We start from the raw sequence: 21,136 nt of genomic DNA on the forward strand, positions 1-21,136 counted from the left end.
GTCAAACAATGCATTTGATAAGTGAGAGACATCTTTCACAATGGCGTAGACTCTACTCAGACTGTGTCTGAAAAATGTCCTGGATCAAGGAGAGAGAGACCCCTATGATGGCTTGGCATATGCTGAAAGCATAAACGTTTCAAAACACATCGCTCACTGATTTGTTAGTGCTTATTACGTAGCACTTTCCTGATTGGATCCTGTTTATTACAACATCTCACCCTCTGATTCGTTACTCTTAATGGAAGGAAACCATATTGCAACACAACGGGCAGAGAAGAGTTACTTTCAATGGTGTTTGTGGACTTGCTTATCTGTATGGATCTAAATTGTGTTTTGCACAGTTTAAAGGCAATTCTGCACCCATCTACACACATCACCCTGAACTCCCACTTTCTTTAATTTGATGCCCAGCCTCTCACGTGGCACCACATCAAATGCTTTCTGAAAGTCAAGATAAGGAGTATGTCTTATATACCATAGTTATGGATAACATGTATGGCCTTAATACATACTTATTTCTGATACCTTTGTGCTTTTCAGCTCCTTTGCTCCAGGTTAGGATGCCCCATCACGACAGACGGATTAACTGTGATCACCACACAGATGCTGCAGAAAATTAGTATTTTCATTAAATAGCTGGCATGGCTTTTACCAGAGGCCTCTGTTTTAAAGGTTAAGCTAACCACCTGCTCCACTCCTCATGAACCCCGGAGGTCCTGCTACTTAGAAATGAACAATTGGTTTCTTGTGTGGTAATTTATGAAAGGCCCTTTGAAAATGGAGGTATGTTAACATCATAGCCCTTATCAGCAAATTCCTTAGAGGTTTTGTCACAAATGGCAAGAATTTTTTTTCTTGTTATAGCACAGTTCTCTCCTTTAGATGTCCATGCTTATTATCTTGTAAATGAAAAAGTACTAAATTATGGACTACGGCATTTTTGTCGGTAAAGCTGCATGCCTTTTTGTCGACTGTATGAAACAGAATAATTAGATAGATAGATAGATACTTTATTAATCCCCAAGGGGAAATTCACATACTCCAGCAGCAGCATACTGATACATTAACACCACCTTCTCAACATTCCTAATGCAGTTCAGAGCCTGCCCTGGCAGCATTTGGGTGCAACACAGGAAACAGCCATAGACAGACCACCAGTCCGTCACATCTCCTAGTTACACACAAACCAGGCCAATATGCAGTCTCCAATAATTCTAATGTATCATTTGCAGAGAAGTGGGAAGAAAATTGAGTAGTCACTGAGCAAACACCGGCCAAGCATGTAAACCTGACACAGACAATGTCTGGGTGTGGGGCTTAAACACAGGGCATTGAACCCATGACGTGCCCTCATTAAGCTGCCAGCAGCTATTACGCAACTTCCAACATTTTTAGTGAATATGGTGGCTTCCGAAAGACAAAAGGTGTCCTAAAATAACCTGGGTGACTAATTCTTTGTTGTTTTCATTATTTAATGCGGTACAGAGCTTTGTGTTAGCTGCATGTACTGTATATACTAAACTCTGACAGGTTACTCAAGAATATTCAATAGATCTGGAAAACATGCAGGTGAATTTAACAACAATAGCAAAAAATTAAAACGTAGTTTTCAAGTTTTCATTTTTTAGTTTTATTGCAATAAAGTGGGAAAATATGTAAAAAGGGGTCAATGTCTAAATAGAGACTACTTTCAGTTCCAGCTCTTGAAGTATCCCAGTTTCCTTCCACCTCCTGGCTCAGGATAACTAAAGACACCAGGCAGGAATGAGTGTGATGGTCATGGTGTCCTGGAGTTGGCCTCTGTCCCAGTGAGGGCTGGTTACTGCCTTGGACTCAGGGTTGCCCGGATGGGCTTCATTCTCCACGAGTTCTGTAATGTGATGAGCAGGAACAGAAAATACAGAGCGTCTGGAAAAAAAGTATTCACCTCTTATTGTTATATAACAGTGAATAACATGAATAGAAAATGACTCTTTAATGCCAAAGTGAAAACAGACGTGCAAAGTGGTCTACATTAATTACAGGTACGAACATCATTAGGATTTGCATAGATCAGGGTCTTAGCGCCCTCTGTGATTTTTGTGTGCTGTCTTACTCGGGGTCTTTCTTGAAGTTACATAACTATCTGTCCAATTTGGCCTTTTATGCTATGATCAGGGACTGAATCAAATAGGATAGATAAAAAAGTCATTAGCTTAATGATATTATTCTCATTGGGCTAATACTGCATTTGTTATACAAAGCAGCTGGGAAGTCAGAAGTTGCAATTCATTCATTTGTGACCTCCGCACTTCTGTTATTAAAGTTGGTCTTCCAGAAACAAACGTTAACTAATAGTTCTATAGTCCGGAGCACAATGTACAGGGTGGTCCAGATCTAATTATGCAGATCCAGATCGTCTGGATGACTTTTATTTATGCAGGGACGATTTCAGTTCAGCGCAAAGACGATTCTTCATGTCATCAGTTCGCACACATCTCGATGGTCCGGGATTTTTCGGGTGATTTTCTATGTAATAAACTTAATAAGTTATAGCGTAATGAAAATTGCCTAATTAGATGTGGACCACCCTATACAAACAGTAGCGCATATCAAGCTAACATTGGTTAGTCCGTTACCACTCATTCTGGTAGCGTTAACGCTGACTTTCACAATATTTAGTATTATGGATTGAGGTGAGTCTTTTAAAGTAAATTCTTCTATTAAACAAATGAAACTTATAAAGTGTTACTATACTTACTGTTCACAGCGTACATCACCATTTTGGATTGACATGATAATCTAAAGTTAGACAAAGTTTGACTTAAGAGTCCCAACCCGCGTTTGCGAGTAGTAATGAGTTTGGGGTGCATTTTCTTTGCATTTTTGGAGTTCAGAAATTGTGAGTTCCACATTTTAATCAAATGAAGCATCAAACCTCTAATGATAGGATTCTTCACCAATGAATGAGAAGGAGAGGCGGATCTTCGATTCAAATGCACAGCATTGTGGGAATTGCATCTTTCCTGTTAACATTCAATACAGAGAAGTAACTGTTAGTAATATTTTAGCATAAAGTGCACACATTTTGCATGTTCTGACCATACAAATGGAAGTCAGATGTGTGTATTATGAAACATGATGTACGAGAGAATATGTTTTCTTTTTATTCCTTGGACATTTTTCACATCATTTTCTGTTATCCAGATTTGGTCACTGCAGGGCCCCTTTGAGTTTGAATATTCAATATGTTACTTCTTCAAGAAGACGTGAGATTAAAAAATGTTCTCAGCCACTACTACAAATTACATGATGTAAGTAATATTTAACCTCCTTAGCGTTACATTTTTTCTCGAAAAAACACGTAAACAATGTTGCGTTTTTGAAAAATGATCCATCCATCCATCCATTTTCCAACCCGCTGAATCCAAATACAGGGTCACGGGGGTCTGCTGGAGCCAATCCCAGCCAACACAGGGCACAAGGCAGGAACCAATCCTGGGCAGGGTGCCAACCCACCGCAGGACACACACAAACACACCAAGCACACACTAGGGCCAATTTAGAATCGCCAATCCACCTAACCTGCATGTCTTTGGATTGTGGGAGGAAACCGAGCGCCGGAGGAAACCCACGCAGACGCGGGGAGAACATGCAAACTCCACACAGGGAGGACCCGGGAAGCGAACCCGGGTCTCCTAACTGCGAGGCAGCAGCACTACCACTGCTACGCTGCACAACGCTAAAAGTACAAAGAAATGTAAAAAGTATAATAATAATACAAGTAATAATAATGATGAATAATAATAACACCGTATATACTGTGAAAAATGTGCAAAACACTAAAAGTACAAAGACAGAAGTGTAAAAAGTATAATAATGATACAAATAATAATATAAAATGAACAATAATAATGATGATTATGATGTTTGGAAGGGAAAACTTAAGCTTAGGTGTATGTTTCGATCACGTTATCATCAAGAAATAACTTCAGATAAGTAAGTGGATCTTGGCTGTCAACGTTCACTTTTATTCGTGGCTGCAGCACAAAATCAAATCGAGGTGGTGCTGGTTTATTTGAAGCTGGCTCAACAGAAACCCAAACGCAATTCAGGGTCACTTTCAGATTCATCAGAATTGCTTTCGGTTTCACTGTGCGTTTCAGTTTCACTGCCTGAAATCAGACTCACTTCGTCATCACTGCTGAAGCGAGGCAGCTCAACATCGCTGCTCGTCTCACTGTCAAGAGCGTGCAACACCTGGACTATGGAAAAAATGATTCTTACCAGATGCCATTATGTTATTATGAAGACCATCACCAAGGTAACGCTCAGACCTAACACATATGTAAGACACACCTATGCCGTTACCTGAGTAATGCTCAGGCAAAACACTGTTAGCACTTTTACAGCCCCAGTAATCCTCAGGTCTATCGCTTACGAGATATGCATCTATACAGTTGCCCAAGTAACACCTGAGACTAACGCTTTTAGCACTGTTTTCGCAACCCGAGTGATTCTCGGGTCTAATGCTAGCAACGTTAAAAAGATATCTCGGAGTATTCCTTTAAGCCCCTGACTAAAGTATCACAAGTGCAGACCTTTTTATACATCTCACTATTCTTGTACTTAAGTCGTAGGCAGCGATGATGGAACTATGTCAGCTTCATTTTGCCATATTGACACTAATATTTGTTTTGCAGGCGAAGGATTTTTTTTTTCTTTGGACTGCTGTTCCCTAAAGCTTCATTCGCATGTCCACGTTGACCAGTGTTCTTTACTGCAGCTGCGTCAAGCATGCAATCTGTAAGCCACCTGTCAAGTCACTTGTATTTATGCCTCTCATTCACACAATCTGCCACAAAGAGTGCAGCGTGGTTTTTAAAAGTATGACGTGCTGCATATTTTCAACACAAACAAACGGCAAAACAAATCATCATGCCATTACTGTGTGTTCTTCCCAGGAAAATGCAGTATGCGGGAAGTCACCACTACCAAAACATGCCGTCCCCCCTTTCCTGGCGGTTCCATTACCTTATCCTAATTAAATTTTTTTTCCACTGGAAATCTTTATTTAAATACTAAATGACAGGCAAATGCAAAATGAATGCCTGTAAATGCTTCTAGACAGTAACTAGACACCTTTCTTCTTGTATGAGCAGCACAAATTCTACTGGAAGTCAAACACAATTTATTTTGTGACGTTTCTCACAAAACCAAATACTAAGTTTAGCTGCTGTGAATAAAGCACAAAAACACAGACACAGTTGGGGTTGCCAACATGATAACCGCATATACTTGAATCTGGTAAGTGAAAAATAAACCGTCTTTACAGACAGAACTCATAACAGAACTGAGGATGGTGACAAAATGGTGGATTTCTGTGGCCGGTTGATAGGAAGAGGCGGGTCCAGAGAAGCAGGAACTGGAAGTGATGTCAGCGGTGGAATGGTCAGTCAGCTGGTCTGCAGAGGGGGGAGAGAGAACACATTAGAGGACAGCGCCAACCCCTGGTTCGGCAGGTAATCTCAGTTATTCGAGGTCTGACGTTGTCTCTCATGTGCAGGTGTGTGACACTGAGAATTCGGTTCCGCGTGAATCATTTCCTTCATCTCCATTAACAGGTGTAACAAAAACAAATGAGCTCCACTACTCATGAAGGCAGACTACATGCTCATCTCATTGTGTACCTCCACCCATCCATAATTAGGGGTGAGCCACAACATTATTTACACCCTATTAGCTGCAATATGTTCTTATTTGTTTTCCATCTTGAATTTATCAATTATTTGTGGATGCCTGAGGGGAGAACAGTTTTTACCTTCAGAGTCTTGGACATGCTGACATTAGTATCTTTCGTGAGTCAGAATTTTATGAAGTGTCTTGTAGGCGAGTTAGTCAAAAAAAAAAAAGATAATCCACCGTTGTGCTTCATGTAGTGCATCACCTGTTAGTTAATGGAGCCGAATCTACAAAAATATAATTATAATGTACGCAGTTAAGCCCCCCTGAGTACAGATCTGCTTAGAACTCACTGCAGTGTTTATATTGTGATAGCAGGAAGAGACCCAGTCTGATAAACATCACTAGAGTGCTGATAACCCCAGCGTTTTCTTTTAAGTGTTTTCGAAAGACGGAGGTCAGGCCCGAGTGAGTCACCTGCGATGAGCTGAGCGCTGTGGAATTTGCCAGTGGCCTCCGCACTTAAATAAGGGACTCATTTCGATTTGCGGCGGTCTGTGTCAGACTGCCATTTTAATCATCAGAGGCCTCTGACAGCCCACGCCTTCATCAAGGACAGGTATTGCAGGCGAGAGCTGATTTGATTTGATTTGTTGTTCATGGTTCTTTAATGTACATAAAATATTTAAATATAATCTTTGTCTTGTGGTTTATTCTTCAAATATCCATCCCCATATCTGAGTATACAAGAAAGTCTAGGAGAGACCACTCCCGATTTTTATTCACTGGCTTTTGGTTCATAGTAAGGGCTTATTCTTGTAATGTTTTTAGACTTATGTACTAATGCTGTGCGTAGTTTTCTTTAATTATTTACTTATTTATTTGTATTTATATCATTTTATTAATTTTAGCTTCTGTGGACTGTATTTTTACTGGATATTTATTGTTTTTTGATTGTAAAGTACTTTGGTCAACTTGTTATTGTGTTAAATGTGCAATATAAATAAAGTGGACTTGACGACAGTGGAGAAGCATTGTCCAGCCTTGGCATGTCTGGCAAGAGGAAGAATGAATGGTCAGCAGACTTTATCTTTTAAATATCACCTTTGTCACTGCTTTGGGATCTCACTGAGCGCCAAACCTTACACACAATTACTCCAGTCCTGGATTCAAGTGATGGTTTCTTTATAACAACATACCTTCAAAAAGGCTTCTTCTTCCACAACCCAGAATACAATCTGCAAGCTCTGTCTACCTCCTTTCCCGACTCCGACTCTAAGAGCTCTGAGGAGGACTCCATTTTGAACCTAATCCCCCATAAGAGTTTTTGCCCAGTCACTCACTTCAGGTAGCACTTCAGGGTCAGTGGGGACCACCCTAAGACAGAGGGTTCACCTCCCAATAGCTCCCTCTGGTGGCACCTGCTCAACCCAACAGGGCAGTCCTACAGGACCACAGCTCCCATGCTGCCCTGCAGATATCCAAACAGGGATCTGCCAGAAGGGGATGCTGCCATCCAGTGAACAGGGGAGTGACAAGAGCACAGGAGACAGCCTCCTCACTTACCATGGATTCCAAACTGGGAAAGGGAATGGTGGCTGTCCTGGCTGGGATGCCTCCACAGTGTCCATCTGTTATACTGGCCACTGGCTGGACAAGCACCTCTCATCCATCCCTACTGGAACAAGTGGCACTTTCTGTTCAGCTGGCCAAGGTCTTATTGGCCTCCCATTCAGGTAATGGAATGGGGTCTGAGTCTATTGGGACACCCGTCCACCCATTAAAACTTGTAAATTCTGTTTGTGTATTCTTTCTATGATTGTGTTTTTTAAGTTATTATCAAGTCTGTGTTTTATATACCAGGTCCCCTATTTGTTGAGGCTAAGGGGACAGGGCTGTGGGGCCACCCCAGAACCACATACAGGTGGCCTGGGGAAATTCAGAGCCAGTTAACACTTTTGTTCATCATCGCACTATTTTCAGATTTTGGATTTTTTAATTCTTACAGTGTTTCTCTGATTTTATGATGTGGCAGAAATGAGAATGTTGAGATGGATGTGTGAAGTTACAAAAAATGACAGAATAAGAAAGGAGACGATCAGAGGTACAATAAAAGTGGGAAAGATAGATAAAAACATGCAGGAAAGAAGGCTGAAGTGGTATGGACATGGGATTTAGATGAACTAGACTGTCACCTAGCGTGACAAATTTTGAATGGGGGGGAATGTTTTAAAACATTAAAAAAAGGAGTACAGAATGAGGATCACTGATTCCTGATATAATGGTCTCTAGTGAAGTGCATACTTGAACAACAGCAAGCAATGTCAGTGTCCAAGAAAAAATCTCAGGTCATTGCATAATCCGAAGTCATATGCTCAAAATGTCACCAGCACGTGTATTTTGGCTAAAATATCCATCCATCCATTATCCAACCTGCTATATCCTAACTAAAGGGTCACGGGGGTCTGCTGGAGCCAATCCCAGCCAAAACAGGGCGCAAGGCAGGAAACAAACCCCAGGCAGGGCGCCAGCCCACCGCAGTGGCTAAAATATTGTTGAAAAAATCACTTCCATAAAATGCTCTTGTCTAAGACAGAGAAGCACATTCAAATGGAGTGGGAGATTCATCAGACCCCACATTCACTGGTCATCACGCCACAACAGCAGTTCTTCTAAATTTGTGAACCATGGAATTGGCCTTCCGCTTGGCAAAGCACTTTGTGTATGCATACCTACGAGACATATTTTCCAACTCGTAATGTTTTCACGCACTTTTCTCTCACTTTTTTATACACCCCTCTCAGACAACACTCTACAATGTTGAAATCATGTGGAGCATCACAGTAGAAAGCTCAGTCCCATGTGAATGCACGTCTCTCTCATGTGCAAGAGCATATTCCAGAAGTGGTTTATTTTAACAATATTTTAGCCAAAATACATGTATTTGAGCAAGTCTGGATATAACCTCATGAAGACCACCCTAAATTAACAAGTGACTTAGTGTGCTGAGCTGAGGGAATCTCCTGGTGGCCACAGACTGACTTCTTCTTCAGCATTGTGTGACAAATTTGTTGTCTTGGTCTTGAAAGATTTCTACTCCTTAATACTGGTGGCATGAAATCTTTAGCATTCTCCACCAAAGGTGTTCCATGAGCTCCTGTTCTGTGGTCTTTGGCCCCTCCAAGTGCTTAGCTGAATTCTCTGTCATATCCAAATATCTTTTCTTGTCTTTATCATGTGAACGTTTGTGTCCACAGCCGGGTCCATATCACAGAAGCTACCTTATGCCATCTGGATGGATCATATGAAGTTGAAGAAGGATATGGCGAGACAAGAAATGAAAATCTTAAGGGAATACGGACATTCTTTGTGATTGATCCCAGGGTGAGAACAAAACAAAAATTAAAGAAACTTGAAACTAGTGAGATAGCACCATGATGAGGAAGAGGTAGCGGTAGAGATGTGGGCAGTTTTCACCCATAATGTCATCCATTGCAAGTATCTTTAAATGTGAGAATTTGCACTTCTAACACTAAATAAAATGATTTTTCTAACTGCATGGAAATGTCTTTAAAAACTTGTCCTCAGTTCATAGTTGTTTTTCCAAGGAAAAACAATTGTGCTAATTTCCCACACATTCATTCCAGTGTGGTTTTTGAGATGAGTCTGGTCATCTGTTCCTGGAATATACTCCAAGTTTATAAAAAGAAAGCCATCAGTCATTAGCACTGTAGATTAAAAGTGTCCTTAATGTAGGAAACAAACAAAGTGGTTAGAAAAAACAGAATAGACATTTTTTCCATACCCTTTATTGCTATCTATCTATCTATCTATCTATCTATCTATCTATCTATCTATCTATCTATCTATCTATCTATCTATCTATTGTAAACAAGGACAAGACAAAGATAAAGAGTTGGGGTGACATTGCAACCCTGTATGTTATAAAGGCAAAATAAATGCAGCTTTTCAGCAAAAGAGAGTCTCAGATCAGACTCTTCAAGATGGTGACACATCTATCTATCTATCTATCTATCATATAGTACCTTTCCTATCTATCTATCTATCTATCTATCTATCTATCTATCTATCTATCATATAGTGCTTTCCATATCTATCTATCTATCTATCTATCTATCTATCTGTTATATAGTGACTTGAACAGAATACAGTAAAATTCCTACTTGTGTGTGTTAATCAATACGCAGGCAGCACATCGCCACTCTCCAGTGCCATAATCAGAGAGTATAATGACCTTACCTTAAAACTTCTTTCCTCCTTGCCCCCAGAGACAGATAAAGTTCTATCTATCTATCTATCTATCTATCTATCTATCTATCTATCTATCTATCTATCTATCTATCTATCTATACATCTATCTATACATCTATCTATCTATCTATTATATATTGCTTTTCACATTAATCTATCTATCTGTCTATCTATCTATTGCCTTTCACATTACTCTATCTATCTATCTATCTATCTAGTCCATATGATCTGTTACAAAAAAGTGCCTTCCTTTTCTGTAACATCTGTTTTTCTCTACACAGGCTAGGACTCACCTCCTTAAGAGTTTATTGTGCCCTGACTCAGAGGAAGGCTCAAAGGTTCGAGCGTCTCTTCGTATGGCACGATACTTAGAGTCGTGGGGAGCAGTGAAACCATTTGCACACTTGAATAAGCGGGACAGTATGGGATTACTGCCTTTTCTAGACTCTACTCAGGTGGTAAGTGCATGATCTTTTTTGTTTAATTATAAATAAAAAACAAACATTTTCTCATTGGCAAGAATCCTTGTGTAACTTGCTATGTCCTTCTTTAAGGAGGGTGCAGTTGAAAGTGAGACACACCAGGCCGTAGAACGGTAAGAGAAGATCTGATTGTGATCGATTGCACACCAATTGTTTTTGATCAATAATGATTTCTTGTATATCTTCATAGGACTCGTTCACAGAATCCTGATGATGTTGCAAATGATACGATGGAAAGCCTGAACTCACACAAGTAAGTTTGACAGGGGATGAGGTTAACTTTGAACTTACAATATGATCCTGGTGCTCACAGTTAAGCTTCTCTGGCATCCTGCTGTCTAATCCATCTGTTCAGTCAAACGACAGTTCATAACAGGCCACAGGATTCATACTCAGCACCGGTGACCCACTGTGGCTGCTGGCTTTCTTTTTTGTTATTAAATTAAACAGATTCCAATTACTAATTTGAATGTTCCTGTAATTTTAGAATTTCAATACAACCTTTAATTTCTCTCAAAAATTATTTTCTGCTCCTTTATTACAGACAGTGGTTGTCATCTGAAGACTTCAACTGGTTAACAATGCTTTTCCGCAAAGTGTCCATGGAAAAAGAGGTAGGTGTAACTATGTGGTCTGTTTGTATGTGTAAGGAGGCATAAGAGTTGCTTAATATTTGCAACCAGGAGAGAGATGTAGAGAAGCCAAAGTTCAATGCCAGGAAGACAGCTTGAAACCTAAAACACTAACTAAAAATAAAAGTCAAGAAATGAAACAAGAAGTCAAATCCCAGTTTTGAGTGTGAAATCCTCAATCTCGGATGATCAGGAAATACTTGCTACTAAGTTTTTCATAGGATATGTTCCCCCCATTCCCCCCACCTGACATCACTGTTGCATCGGTCCATTTGCAAATTGTGTCTATGAGAGAAACAAAGAAATGCGTCTGATGGTAACTGGGACTAATCATTTTTTTCTTTGCCTTGAATGGTGCAGGTCTCTCTTATATCATAATCTTTCCAATTTCCAGACACTTTTCGTAAAGCTAGCCTAAAAATGATGCTTTCTTAAAGAAGCGAGGAAGGCCTGTTATCAGAAGAGTGCCTTCTGGGTAGTTCACTACCATGAACATCTCTGCATCATAAATGAGGGAATTGCAACACTTTGCATTGTGTTACTTTACACACGCATGCCTTCACAAACTATAGGTGCAAAGCTGATGGTTGACCCTTCATACCTAAGTGGTTGCCATATTGTTCACACATGCGTTTTGACGGTGTACACAAATACAGATCTGCATATGCATCAGGTGTGAATCAGCCATTACTCTACAAAATGTCAGACTTTGTTCACACTGCGATGGAAGGCAAGGATGGGCTGGCATCCCAGCTGGGGTGGATGATCACTTACCCAGCTAGGAGGCCAACAGGATAGCTGAAGAATGTTAACGGATGGGCTTCCCTGCTGGAGTGGTTGGTGCTCCCGTTCCCAGTATGGATGGTGTAATAGAAGCACAAAGAGAGACTGCCTTACAAGGCTTTTTGCTCCTTCAATATTCCAGCTGGCAGCATTCCTCTGCTGGGATTCCTGTAGTCCTGGTGGGCAGCCCTGCTAGGTTCTATGGATGCCACCAGGGGCAGTTGCCAGCTGAGGACTTCTCCTGTTTATGGAGGTTCTGCCTAACCTAGAATTGCTTTCTGGGTGTAATTTTATGGCACCAAAAGTCTGGCATTAAAGAAGCCGCTCAGCCACACCCAGGAGAGTTGGACTCAAGAGAGAAGGAGGACAATATTTGCCTGGGGAGGATCGGAGGAGGACAAGGAAAACAAAAGTGTTGTTTTTGTGGAAGACACCTGGTTGTCATAAGATATTTTGGTAAAATAAAATGTCTTTTGAACCCGGGACTGGTGTCTGTGATGTTGTGTTTGGGCAACTGGAAACCACACCCCCTACCAACCCCCAAATTACAGGCCATAACACATACAGTATGTCTAGCCTGGAAATTCTTAAGCTATTCTGTTCAAACACACACACTCACAATAAATTCCTGTGATAATGTGCATGTGTGCGTTGTTTAGAGATGCCAGTGCTACACGTTTTAATGACAAGTTGTCCCAGATCATTAAAAACAGAGAAAAACATGGACCTCAGGTCTTTCCAAGATCAGGGTTCCAAGCCCCCATGGTTTGAACCGTCAGGTTGCAGTGATGCATGTGGTTGATGTTCAGCAGATTGTTAATGCTTCTCCTTCCTATCACGTAATTTGGCTTTGAAATTTGCTTCACGCTCAGCAGATGTCACTGCTCTATTTTATATTTCTGGCATTGTACTCAATCAATCTCAATCAGTTTGACTATTTAGTTTGCTGTAAGAAAGACATGAACCTGTGTCATATTTTTTGCTTCATTATGTCATAAGCTTTGCATTAAGACAAAGATCAAATTGGTGACATACAGACACAACCTATAGCATGTTATATGCACACAGAAAATCCAAGCAGACATAAGAACATAAGAAATTTGACACACAAGAGGACACAATTCAGTCCATCAAGCCTGTTAGTTTAGCTAATAGCTATGCTGTCCTAACATCTAATCCAGATACTTCCTAAAAGTTGTCGAGGTTTCTGCTTCAACTGTATGTCTCAATAGTTTGTTTCAGATTCTGTTGAATCTGGCTGACATGGCAGGGGTGCCCTCAGCCCCAATGAAGGCACTCAGAGACGTCAGAACAGACGGCAGAATTAAGCTTTATTGTATGGCGTGTATACAGAATCACTTAAGATGGAACAATGAGACCAAAAAACTAAAAGCAGGTCTTACATTTATTACAGATCTTGTCACACAAGTCATTATAAATCCTCATCTGACTCCTCAGTATTTCACTGCTCAAGTTCTGACCCTAACTAATGTAGCATTATCTTTCGGCTGGGTGGCTGTCAAACTCTTTGCTGTCCATCATATCTGCCTGACAACCCCTACCTGCACCCCCTTCTTTCCCAGCGCTCACCAATTATTTACATTCCCCTTCTTATCAAGGGGCCCATCTCTTCCAAACTCTCCTGCACCTTCAGACTTTAACTTGTGAGATAATGGTGGTCTTTGGCTGTCACAGGGTAATAAAATACATTAGCATGAGCTTTTTAACTCTTACATCTTAATAAAAAGTGTCTACTTTTCTCATGTGCTTATAATACTTTACTAATACATAGAGATTACCAATTTTAAGAATACAATTTTCTAATTCCCACAACTCTTTGCATAAAGAAAGGCATTCTGGCTTGAGTCCTGAATGCATTTCCTCTTAATTTCCACTGATGTCCTTAGATAAACAACACTGAATGGAATTGTTGGGTTTTTTTTGTCTTTGTTTTGGCAGTTTCGCTGTTGTTCTCTACCAGATTTTCACCTTTATGTTGGCTGTGCTACTATTATTTACATATCCAACTTTTCTGTACAGATGTTCATCTCCACACTGTAAGTATCTATGTAAAAAAAGAATTTCTTGATTAAAAATGTTCAGAAATGCATAATATACTGCTCAAAAAAATTAAAGGAACACTTTTTAATGAGAGTATAGCATCAAGTCAATGAAACTTCTGGGCTATTGATCTGATCAGTTAAGTAGCAGAGGGAGTTGTTAATCAGTTTCAGCTGCTTTGGTGTTAATGAAATGAACAACAGGTGCACTAGAGGGGCAACAATGAGACGACCCCCAAAACAGGAATGAATGGTTTAACAGGTGGAGGCCACTGACATTTTCTTCACTAGTTTTGCATTTGGCTACGGTCAGTGTCAGTACTGTAGCAGGAAGTGATACCTGGACCCTACAGAGGTGGCACAGGTAGTCCAACTTCTCCAGGATGGCACATCAATACGTGTCATTGCCAGAAGGTTTGTTGTGTCTCTCAGCACACTCTCAAGGGCATGGAGGAGATTCCAGGAGACAGGCAGTTACTCTAGGAGAGCTGGACAGGGCCGTAGACGGTCCTTAACCCATCAGCATTACAGGTATCTGCTCCTTTGGGCAAGGAGAAACAGGATGAGCACTGCCAGAGCTCAACAGAATGACCTCCAGCAGGCCACTGGTGTCAATGTCTCTGACCAAACAATCAGAAACAGACTTCATGAGGATGGCCTGAGGGCCCAACATCCTCTAGTGGACCCTGTGCTCACTGCCTGATACCATGGAGCTCGATTGGCATTTGCCATAGAATACCAGAAATGGCAGGTCCACCACTGGTGCCCTGTGCTTTTCACAAATGAGAGCAGATTCACCCTGAGCACATCTGACAGACATGAAAGGGTCTGGAGAAGCCATGGAGAACATTATGCTGCCTGTAACATCATTCAGCATGACCGGTCTGGTGGTGGGTCAGTGATGGTCTGGGGAGGCATATCCATGGAGGGACGCACGGACCCCTACAGGCTAGACAACGGCACCTTGACTGCCATTAGGTATTGGGATGAAATCCTAGGACCCATTGTCAGACCCTATGCTGGTGCAGTGGGTCCTGGGTTCCTCCTAGTGCACAACAATGCCCGGCCTCATGTGGCGAGAGTATGCAGGCAGTTCCTGGAGGATGAAGGAATTGATACCATTGACTGGTCCCCACACTCACCTGACCTCAATCCAATAGAACACCTCTGGACATTATGTTTTGGTCTATCTGATGCTGCCAGGTAGCACCTCAGACTGTCCAGGAGCTCAGTGATGCTCTGGTCCAGATCTAAGAGGTGATCCCCCAGGACACCATCCGTCGTCTCATTAGGTTCATGCCCTAAAACATTGTCAAGCATGCATACAAACATGTGGGGGCCATTACTGCAAAGAAATTTTGGCAAAATTGACCAGCCTGCCCCATAATTGTTTCACTTTGATTCGCAGGGTGTCTTTGAATTCAGCCCTCTGTGGGTTGATCATTTTCATTTCCATTAAATGATGTGGCTTCCTTTCATTCCTAACACATTACCATGCCAGTCCATATCAGTAGAGATAGCCAGCAGGATTTTTTCCCATTGAGATCTGATGTGTTTTCAAAGTGTTCCTTTAATTTTTTTGAGCAGTGTATATTGTATGAGATAACTATAATTGTGAAATGCTCTTGTGAATGTGAAATATCCTGTTGTGTTAGGCTGCTGTAGTAAGTTATGTGTGTGCTGGTCACTCCACGTTAGGGCAGGGGGGCTCAGAGGCTTAGGCTTTGGGTTCAGTTTCTGTGTGACCTTGAGCAAGTCGCACCCACCACATGACGGACCACCTCAGCACCACCCTAGTTTTAATGGAGTGGAACAGTGTGAGGGTTATAATGAAAATACGTGGGAACAGTTGTATTGCATCGTATTAATTGTAAGTACACTTCCTATGAAAAAGTATTCATCCTCTTAAAAGTTTTCACATTTTCTTGAATTACAGCGGTGGATTTAATTTGTCTTTTCTGACACTGGTCAACGGAAAAACACTTTTTAATGTCAAAGCAAAAACAGATGTCTGCCGGGTGATCTAATTTGATTACAAATATAAAACGTAAAAGAATTGACTGCATACGTATTCACCCCTTTAATATGACCCAACCAAATCATCACTGGTGCAACCAGTTGGTGTTAGACATCCCATAGTTTGTTCAATGGAGATCACCTGTCTGGCGTTTCAGTTCATTGCGTTATAAATGCTCCTGCACAGCTTGTGGTGAGTCAGTATGGTGGTCTGACCTACACAACAAAGACAAAAGAACACGCCAAGCAACTCTGTGAAAAAAGGGGATTGAAAAGCACAACTCAAGGGATGGAGACAAGAAAATACCCAAGTCACTGAATATCCCTTGGAGTCCAGTTGGATTAATTGTGACGGACGGTTGCGGTTCTTGCCCGGCCCAGAGGCCAATATACTGGAAAGACTGGGGGAGCAGATGTGCACAGGACAGGGCCTCCCCTTGGTTGCTGTGGCTCCATGGATTCCTGCAGGGATTCATGGGAGTTGGAGTTCGGGACAGCCCTGTTCTGTTCCATGGGGGCCGCCAGGGGGAGGTGCAGACCCCTAATCTGGGCTCTCACCACAACTGGAAGTGATTCCTGACCTCCCTAATGAGCCACTTGGAGCACTCCCAGGTTCTGCTTAAAAGGAGCTGCCTGCCTTCATTCCAGAAGCCAGAGTCAGGAGGAGGAAGGATGAAGCTTACTGGAAGATGGGTGGAGGCAGAAGGACTGGGAAACGGAAGAAAGAAGAAAGTGTTGTGCTTATTTGACTGGACTGTGTACAGCTATTGTACTGTGCTGCTGTGGGGAGCGAGGGAAAAGCGCTTCACTTCTTGTAAATAAAACGTGTGGCGTGCTACACTTGTGCCTAGTGTCTGTCTGTGTCGGGGTTTGGGAACTGGTGTGCCCCTGTTTGCCACACAAAATGGAAAGAATATGGCACTGCTGTTAATCTGTTGCAGAAAGGAATATGGCACCGCTGTTAATCTGCTGCAGAAGGCCATCCACAAAAACGGAGTGGTTGTGCAAGGAAAAGATGAGTGAAGGAGGCCACCAAGAGGCCTATGAGAACTCTGAAGGATTTACAAGCTACAAGGGGTAGGATTTGAGGGACCGTGAGGACAAGTGATGCTCCAGGAACGTCACAACTCACAGGTTTAAGGGAGAGTAGCAAAGAGAAAAAAATGCAGAGGATATTTCAGCAGAAGGCATGTGGGAGACTCTGAAGTCAGCTGGAAGAAAGTTCTGCGGCCCAGGTCAGGTCAGATTGGGAAGCATGCACTGGTACAGAGTGTTGCCGCACCTACCATACAATGAACAGCTCGGGATCCTGGTTGGCAATCCCCCAAGCAGACACACAGTCCAGTCCCACCCTCCGGAAATGACCCTCTAGAGATGATCATCATGCCGGATAGACAAGACATTTCATGCGTCTATTTGGATGGGCCGCCTCATTGGACCTGAGTGCTGCTTTGCACCTGAGCACCATACCAGCTCTGATCCCCGACAGGCCTGATCTCATTGGCTCTCCGACGGTTTTGACTCTTCCAGAGATGGGCCTCCAGAGGGCTTTCCCCCATCCCTTTCATAATGCAAGCAGGTTTCCTATGGGCGGCTACACCAGAGATACTCCCGCGAAGGACAGAAAGGAGTCCTGTCAGTCATCTCAGAGTTGAGTGAAGTTTTTTTTTTATGGTGGCTAGAGTGCCAATCCTGCCACCAACCCCCATGATTTCCCTTCAAGTTGGAGGACCGCTTGCAGAGCCAGATGCAGTTTAACATCATACCCAGCCTTTTGACCCTCAAACTAAACAATATGTTTTGTGTAAGATAAACACTGCACATTGTTAAAAACAAACCATCCCTACCATGAGGTGCATTGGGGATGGTAGCATCATGCTGTGAGGATATCCCTCTTCATCAGACCCTCATGAGGGTAAAATGAATGCAGCAAAATAAGAAATCATGGAGGAAAACCTGATGAAGTCTGCAAGAAACTTGCAGCTTCGGAGAAGATTTGTTTTCCAGCAAGTCAACGACTCCAGTCATAAAGCCAATGCTACAGAGGAATGGCTTAAAAACAACAATGTTCTTATCTTAAAGTGGTCAAGTCAGAGTTCAAATCTCAATCCAATCGAGAATTTGTAACTGGACATGAAAAAGACTGTTCACTCCCAATCATCATGCCACCTTACAGAGCCTGAGCAGGTTTGCATTGAAGACTCGGCAGAAATGGCAGAGTCCAGATGAACAAAGCTGATGAAGCGAGACAGACCTGTTCTCACAGACCTAAGGATGTCATGGCTGGCAGACTTGCATCTACTGACCTATGCAATTAATTATTTTGTGTTTTATATTTGTGAGGGCGCAAATCGCCCTCTATGTACTGTTGGCATGTTCTCCCTTTATTCACTTTCACATTAGGTTAATTGGTGACTCTAATCTGACTTGGTGCATGTGTGAGTGAATGAGCTCTGAGATTAACCGATGTCCCTTCCTACGGTGAGTCCTGCTTTACTTCTGATGCTAGAAGGATATTTTATGACTCCCAGTAACCAGCTTTGAATAAAGCATTTTATAAAAGTAGTTGGATGGAAATTGAAATTATTGATAATGTACAATGGAATGTTGATTAGTGTGACTGTATCACAGTTTAAGAGTCTTAACTCTATTCACAAACTCTGTTCAGTTTTTATATGGTATTGGCATATTCTTCATGTGCCCCCCCCAAAAGACTTTCAAGTTAGATTGCTCAGCGACTCTTTTCATCTTTCCAGTACTGGATCCTGCTTTGTGTGCAATGCTGTACACAGTCCAGAAACTGAATTAATTACTTATGAATGAGATAGACAGACCCATCTTCTTCATCTATGGCCCCTACATTTGACACGTCCTCTCTGTGAGAATATTAATGACATTTGCATTTCCTCCTGTAGAAACATGCAACTGGGAATCTCGTATGGTGTCTCCTTTTTTCTTCTTCTGCTACTGCTGTTCAGTAGCTTCTCCGGACATCTGGCGGTAAGTAAAACCGTAATGGAACTGCAGCTGGACTTAAGCAGTTGCATGATTAGTGGTCCCACTGGTGGTCCTCAACATTGGGGAAATCTTTGTTATCAAATCAAATGCTTTTTTTTTCTGCAGAGGTGGACGCAGAAGGGCCCAAACTTCTTGAAGTGGATCCCGTCCGTCTCAGCCGCTATTGTTCATAAACCAATCCTTCGGGTCATCCTTCAGATCATTGTGATTCTTGTGGTTCTTGTCATGGGTATTCTTAACTTTGTAAGTACACAACATTAAAACAAACGAGTAATGCAATAAGCAGTAGGAGGAACTCTGAAAAGAAGTGGCCTCAAGAACAGAGAATAAGACCCTGTTGAAAAAAGGGAAACCACTTGAAGGGGGTGAGGGTGGGACAATACTACACCTAAAAGGAGGGTAGGCTAGAGGGGTTGAGATAGAGTGAGAAAAGTGCTATATAAATGTAAAGAATTAATTATTATTATTTTTAGTAGAGGGCTTTGCCCCCTTCTAACCAACCCCGTGCCTTCACTATACGCTAGCCTCTTTGAGGTTCTGCAGCTCACGTATGGGGATGCGGATGTACAATTTACTAACTATTTTACATTACAGCGAGTAATTAACTATATTAAAATCTATCATTTGAACGTAAATTATATTTTATGTTGTGTTCGAGTTATTTGTTGCGTAATACAATTTCGCTCTATTTGGCTTTGAAATTAACACACAAATACTTTTTAAACTTACACTTTTACAGTAAAACTACAGTAAAAACAATTTTTTGAAATAATTTTTTGTCAATATCGCATTGAATTGTGAGTCTGTGCTTGGACTTTCATCGTGACAATGCCACGTATAACTGCACGTGATTTAATTTCGTTTTTATCTTTCTATTAAATAAAACGACTTTTTTGAATGTTTAGCTCTGAGATTTGTAAATTGTCTTTGCAAAAGCTGTTCTAACAGGAAACTGTTAACGTTTTAATACGAATGGCATACTAAGATCTCCTTTGTTGTCTAATGTTATCCCCTGAAGATGTACTACATTACCTTTCTTGGAAAAATCCTTCTTTCTGCAGTAATTCGTGCGGAGGAAGACCGGACGGTGTTAACAGTTGTAGATATTCTTCGGAATATTGTAAGTTGATGTTTTCACACGATCACTACCAACTGTTTCATAATAGTCTATTGATACGCATTTAACCAATTTGCCGTGTAACCAATCGTCATTTTTGGCATTAATTGATGTGACTTCATCGTATCTCGGTGCTAGGATTGCCTGTGTACTAATTTTTACTGTTGATAACCCTTCATGATGAAATGTCTCATCTCATCACAGCAGGAACTGTGTCTGTCAAAAGCATTCACACGAATGAGAGGTGAGAGTACCGTGTGCATGGTTTTCTATGGTTGAGAGGAGGCTGTGACTTGAAAACATCTCATGGCCAAAGTCTCAACTTGAAAAAGGACTTGAAAAAATCTTCCTAAAAGTCTTGTCTCGTTGCAGGATTTTTTTTATTATAATAGAGAGATATGTGCCCAGGTCAATGTGCCATCCCCATTGGTAGGTTCTTGGGTGAGTCAGCTCGATCGACTACTGGGTTTGTGTTTGTTTAGAGCGGAGCTGACTTCCTCAAGTCCAGTGAGTGAGCTGGTCATACTTGGTGCCTCCTTTCATTAAGATGAAGCAAACAGAACTAAAAGATCAAGGCAGCTCAAAAGATGGACAGCAATGCAGAGCACCCACCACTGTAAGGTTTAGAAGGGAGTCCTGCCTTTTGATCCAGTAGGAGATGCAGTTGCAAGAATAAAGTTAGTCAACCCTTTGCACTTCCCTGGATTTCTGCACTGATTACTAATAAGATGTGGTCTGATCTTCGTCTAAGTCACAATTCCAGACAATCACAATCTGACTAAACTAATAACATACACATAGCTGGATGTTTCATGTCTTTATTGAGCACATCAAGTACCTTAGATCTCTACCTATTACATTACATGTATTTGTCGATGACTGGTATTTAAGCCGACCCCCTTCTCCAAGCAAAATTTTCTAAATTTCCTTAAAAGTGTCTCTTTGGGTATATTTATAATGTTTATCGGTGAGAATTTGAGACTGCCGGCATTTTTGATGGAAACCAGGAAGTGATTACGGAGACGTTTGGTAAAATGAAACCTTTGTGTTGAAACTATATAGGCAAATACGGTACTTGGGCGGGTGGATTTC

General features: G+C 41.5%; 1 protein-coding gene across 1 annotated transcript in view; it reads left to right on the forward strand.

The window, feature by feature from the left end:
- Nucleotides 1–21,136, forward strand: part of LOC120524043 (adenylate cyclase type 2-like) — a 191,248-nt gene that overhangs the window by 118,752 nt on the left and 51,360 nt on the right. Inside the window, exons 10-17 of the mRNA XM_039745868.1 lie at nt 8,922–9,048; nt 10,218–10,394; nt 10,491–10,531; nt 10,609–10,671; nt 10,963–11,032; nt 13,793–13,890; nt 18,825–18,909; nt 19,033–19,170. Coding sequence (XP_039601802.1) covers nt 8,922–9,048; nt 10,218–10,394; nt 10,491–10,531; nt 10,609–10,671; nt 10,963–11,032; nt 13,793–13,890; nt 18,825–18,909; nt 19,033–19,170 — 799 coding nt within the window. The remainder of the gene's footprint in view (nt 1–8,921; nt 9,049–10,217; nt 10,395–10,490; nt 10,532–10,608; nt 10,672–10,962; nt 11,033–13,792; nt 13,891–18,824; nt 18,910–19,032; nt 19,171–21,136) is intronic.

Source organism: Polypterus senegalus, chromosome 1, assembly GCF_016835505.1.
Source record: "Polypterus senegalus isolate Bchr_013 chromosome 1, ASM1683550v1, whole genome shotgun sequence".
Lineage (NCBI taxonomy): Eukaryota > Metazoa > Chordata > Cladistia > Polypteriformes > Polypteridae > Polypterus > Polypterus senegalus.